This window comes from Panthera uncia, chromosome B4 (assembly GCF_023721935.1).
Source record: "Panthera uncia isolate 11264 chromosome B4, Puncia_PCG_1.0, whole genome shotgun sequence".
In the NCBI taxonomy this organism is placed as follows: Eukaryota; Metazoa; Chordata; class Mammalia; order Carnivora; family Felidae; genus Panthera; species Panthera uncia.
Window position 1 is genome coordinate 128,310,764 of NC_064809.1, and position 5,304 is coordinate 128,316,067.

General features: G+C 53.9%; 1 protein-coding gene across 1 annotated transcript in view; it reads left to right on the plus strand.

Annotated features, from left to right (window-relative positions):
• POLR2F (RNA polymerase II, I and III subunit F) overlaps nt 1–3,054 on the plus strand; it is a 10,143-nt gene extending 7,089 nt beyond the window's left edge. Inside the window, exons 4-5 of the mRNA XM_049626334.1 lie at nt 2,312–2,383; nt 2,876–3,054. Coding sequence (XP_049482291.1) covers nt 2,312–2,383; nt 2,876–2,966 — 163 coding nt within the window. The 3' untranslated portion in view covers nt 2,967–3,054. The remainder of the gene's footprint in view (nt 1–2,311; nt 2,384–2,875) is intronic.
• The last annotated feature ends 2,250 nt before the right edge of the window (nt 3,055–5,304 follow it).

Below are 5,304 nucleotides of genomic sequence, written 5' to 3' on the forward strand. Positions count from 1 at the left end.
CCCAAGGCAGACGGGAGCAGTGCTTTCCAGAAGGCATGAGAAGGAGAAGGGAGTAGTTGTAGGGGTGACTGGGAGAGCCTCATGAAAGGATTAGAATTCAAGAGGGGATGGGGAAAGGCAGGTGGTTTTGAGGGTGACCCAGGTGCCAGAGACAGTGCGAGGAAAGACAGGCAAGCGTGGATTGTGGTGGGGGAATGGCAAGTAGCTAGGGGCACAGGGGCTGGAAAAGATGTCACCGGTGCCTTGAACGACAGGTTCAGGGGATCGGCATGCGTTTGGTGGACAGGGTGGGGCACTTGAAAGTTTGGAGGCGGACATTCAGCACACTACCAAGACCCGTGTCCTGCTTTGCTTTGGGAGAGAAGCTTGGTTCAACTTAGTTGGGTCTGTTGTGCCCCTTCCAGTTAAGGGTTAGGATGCCATCTGGTGGTTCCCAGCTTGCCGGAAGCCCTCGGACAGCCAAGGACTGGATCTCGTCCCCTAGTACCAGGCGTGCAATGCCGCAGCTTGTTGGTGCTGGACAAATAGTTCTTGGATTTTTTGGATGAAGTCTCACTCTGGTTTTTTAGCACCACCTGGTGGCTGATGTTTGACACAGCCACTTCCTAAGGATCGTTGCCAAGTTTGTGGGGTCACTGGTGCAGACATAATACCTAAGGGCACACTCATGATTCGCACATTGTGTGCACAAGGCTGGATGAATGAACTTGGATTATTCCTATCTTGAAAGAAATAAAGTGTGGGCAGATTAGGAAAAACAGTTTGCTACATTTTTTAAAGCTTTAAATGTAGGGAAGGACTTACATACTTGAGAGGGGATATAGGGAAAGTTAAACATTTGGTCCCTGCCCCTGCGAAATTTTCAGGGCTTTTGGAAGTAACAGAAATCAAAATAGTAATAAGGTTAGTCAATTACATCGTGTAAACTGGTGGCTCTCAGACCGGCTGATGATCAGAGTCGCCTGGTAAGCTTTGCAAATGGAGGTTCTCAGGCTCCTTCGCTAGAATTTCCAGTCAGGGGTCTGGAGCAGGAGCTGCGAGCCTGTCTTTTTAGCATGCTCTCCTAGTAATTCTGGTGACTGTTAGGTTGGGGACCCGTTAGTACAAACTTGTGCTGAAATCATGAATGGTGGCTTCCTAGAGGAGGTAGGCCTAGAATTGGCATTCCTCCTGTTCATTTTTAGAGCCTCTTCTGAAGAGCAGTTGTTGTTAGGGCACGTGGCCCTGGGTCACAAGGTGCTCTGGTCGAATGCAGAAAACTTCAAATAAGCAGCTACAGTACAGTGAGATCGAGAAGCTTGTGTCAAATGAGTCAGGGCGCTGAGCATTTTCAGGGCGGACGATTTCCAGAGTGGAGACATGTGAGCCCCTCCCAGGCTTGTAGGGAGAGGAAGAGCGTACAAGAGGGTGCAGAAAGGAAACAGCAGGGTGTGTACAGGGAGCCATGGGGGGGTGGTAAGGCGGGAACGTGGGATAAGTACAGGCAAGTAGCATGAGAAGGTGCACCTAGAAGGATGAGCAGGAGCTAGACCGGGTTCTGGCTGATGGCCGTGGGGCGCCATGGAGGGTTGTAGGCAGGTGCGTGCCTGATCGCAGGCCCCGTATGGAGGCTGGAAGAGTAGGACGGCGAGGGGTGTTGCCAAGGTAGAGAAGGAAAATGAGCTGGCTGGGCCCTGAGGCAGGCCTGAGGAGTTGGGTTAGAGCGAGCCTTTGCCTGGCCATTCCTTTGTGCTGGAATACTCTGCCGTGGTTGCCGGGCCCAGGAGTCTGTGATCGGCTCTGCCTTTCTTAAGTGTATGGATCTTTAACTTATTAGTGGGAGGCATTACAGCACAGTGGGTAGGAACATGCGGGATTCAAATGGCTGTGTGATCTTGGGCAGATTACTGATCTCTCTGTGCCTCAGTTTCCTCATCGGTAAAATGGAAATAATAGCAGTACTTACCTCCGAATGGGGTCATCCCCATAAAGAGCTGAGAACAGCATGTGGTTCTTAGTGACCCTTTACTTGTTAGTAACGTTTTAGTGTCGTAGCAGGCAGGACTGTGTCCCATTTTCAGATGAGGATTTGGAGAGAAATTCAGTGTGTCTTTGGAGGCAGAATTTAAATCCAGTCTCCTGGTTCCCACTTGCTTCTACTCACTATGGCAGTGCCCCTGAACACGTTCCCACCCTCCCATGCCCGCCCGTCTCCCTGGAAGGTGACCTTTCTAGGTGAGGACTGGGATGCTGATCTGATCCTATCTGTGAAGTGAGCCCCCTGATTTCCTGCTGGGCCCTTCTCCCCCAACACCTGTCCCTGTACCTGCAGGATGTGTGCCCCTGTGATGGTGGAGCTGGAGGGGGAGACAGATCCCTTGCTCATCGCCATGAAAGAGCTCAAGTAAGTCGCCCAGATCGTGGTTCACTGCTCCTGAGCCCTGCGAGGTATGCCCCAGGTTCTCTGCTGCACACCTCTGCCCCACACCCCTGCCTGGGGGGTGAGATTCTTGTCCCTCTAGGTCCTTAGTTTGTTCTGGAGTCAGCCTGCCAGGCAGGGGGGTGGGAGGGGGCAGGCAAAGGGGGGAGGGCTTTGGTGAGGCAGGGTCCTCTCCTGTCTGTCAGAATCTCCCTCTTCCTGCTGCACTTGGCCTTACCAGTATCCCTCCACACTTCCCCTCCTCCCCTCTTCAGCCCTCGGATGGCAGAGCCTTTCCAGAGCCACCGTCCCCGGGACGCAGGAACTCTCTTTTTATTGTAATTTCTTTTCCACATCTAGTCCTAAGAGGATGCTGCTACGACTTCCCTCCCCTTGCATTCTGCACACAGTGTGTCCCTTCTGCTATAGAGCTCGGGTCACCAGCCCTCATATACTTGTGACTTCTCCCTGCCGCAGGGCCCGAAAGATCCCCATCATCATTCGCCGCTACCTGCCAGACGGGAGCTATGAAGACTGGGGGGTAGACGAGCTCATCATCACCGACTGAGCTGGAATCATCTTCCTGACTGTGCCTCATCCTAGTTTCTATTTTCACATTCTTTATACATGTAAATAATAAACCGTTCAACCTTTCATCCCCCTCTGCCTCCAGCTCTCTGTGATGCCCCCTCGCTCCTTCCCTGATAGCACCCTGCTGCCTGGCGGGTGCACCCATTCCTGTGGCCCCGTGACTGTCAGCTCAAGAAGCACCAGGGGCCTTACTCCTTGTGGATCCCCCGCATCCCTCCCTCCATCTCCCTGTTCACCAGCGCAAAGGCTGCTGCAGGGAGACACCTCAGCTGCCTTCCCAGCAGACAGACGAGTCTTTGTGCCCAGGGAACTGGTTGCCACGGAAACCCCCAATTTCCTTTCCAGTGGGGACTGGCTTCAGGGGCTTCTCCCTTCTCAGGAGTATCACAGAGCAGGTCTCGTCAAGCCGCCCATTGTTTCCTGAGGACCTGCCTCGAGCCTCTTATCGTGGGCTCGGATCCCCTTTCAGGAGCTAGTGCCCCAGCAGGAAGCTTGGGGATGCAGTGATCTCCCGCCCTCCCCAGGCAGAGCCCTGCTGGGCAAGGCAGCAGCTGGAGCGAGGACTGAACACCTGCCCACCCCTGTCCCAGCCCTGTCCCCACTCCCCAGGTCGCCGCCCGTACACTGCCTTCCGTGGCCTTCTGGTCCGCCTCCGCCATCCTCTCTCCTTCCCCACCTCTGGAAGATGTCCTTTCCCTTCTGTGTAGGGCCCGTGCTCCTCCCAGACCTTGACTGGGATGATGGTGGGCAGGGAAGCAGGGCTCGTGGGTTCCAGGGATGACATTAAATCGGGACTGGAGCTCCCCTTCCTCTGCCCTAGGCTCTCCTGGGTCTCCTGTTCTCTTCACCCTCCTTACCCAGCTTGCAGTAAGACCAATCACGTTGCTTCCCCTCTCCCTTGTGGGGACAGGAAGAGGGTGTATCTTGATACCAACAGAGATAGAGGGGACGGTTGGCTCCCTGAATATTCCAGCCTTGCCCTCCATTCTGCTGCCAGCTCCCCTTCCGGGAAGAAGAGGGGCAGGCTTGCCTGACTTCTGCAAGAGCCAGGGCCTCCTGGGTGGGTGCTCTGTGGACAGAGTGGGAGTAATGAGCGTCCCCGGGGGCGGGAGGGGTGCTTGCCACTCTGAAGAAGGGTTAATCCGGGGAGCAGTGGACTTCGCACCCCCTTCCTCCCTCCTCCAAGCCTGTGGAGTCCTTTAATCAAGTTGGGTGCTGAAATTCCAGCTCTGAAATGCCGCCTTTGTGCTGGCGTCCAGGCGGCCGCCCCAGAGCGCGGGGTCACTTTCTCGGCCCCGATCCTCTAAATGGTCTCTTTGTTCCTGCTGGGCCGCTCAGTATCAGATGTGATTAAAGGGAGATGGGGTTTGGGCGGGGGAAGAGAGAAGGGGATGGGAGAGGGAGTAGGGGGTTAACCCTTAGGGGATAGGGTGTAAGGGAGATGGAAAAAGGGGTGGTTTTCCTCCCGTCTCCCTTCCCCTCTTTCATGGAGTCCGTCCCTTGCTGCTCAGCTGGCCAGGCTGGGGCATAGCCTCTTCAGTCCTCGCCAGAAACATGTGGCCCCATCTCTATGCACATGGGGCCACTGCCTTGCTGAGGCCCAAGCTCATCCAGAACCTTAGGTCTAAGGGGTGAGCACAAGCCAGGTCTTCCAACTTCTCCAGGGTCATTTGTCCTCTCTGGGGCCACTTTCCCTCCTCCCGTATCCCCAATGACTTCCCAGTCCATCTCTGTCTCATGAGAGGCAGGGTCCTGGTGGTGGCGGTTTCATCTCGATGAGGCCCCTCCCCTCTGCCCTGCTGGCTCTGTGTCCACAACCCCACTGACAGCAGGAGCAGTGAACAGACTGGAAATGGACCAACAACCTGCTTTTCAATAGAGGGGAAAGGGTGGGTTGTAAAAACTGCGAGCACCTAAGGTTAGTACTGATTGATCCCTGACAAAATTCTAGAACACGTTGTTGCATGTTTGAAAACACATAGCTAATAAAGAGGAGATCCAGGAGCCGTCAGGGTTTCTAAGAATATCGCCAAATGAGCCACATTTCCCTTTCTCAAAGGTTACTGGTCTGGTAGGTTGGTGGGATAGAGCGAATCTTGATTTTAACAAGGCATCAGGCCAGTCTCTGCATACAGCCACAATGGAGAAGTTTGTACTTCTAAATAGATTCAAAATTGATCAGGCAGTCTTCCCCTAAGAGTACAGATAATAGAACCGATGACGGAGAATCTTCAGTAGTGTATACGGGCCCGTCCCTGTTCATTTCAACTTTTTTTTTTTTTTTTTAAATTAGTGACTTAGGATATTCAAGTCTG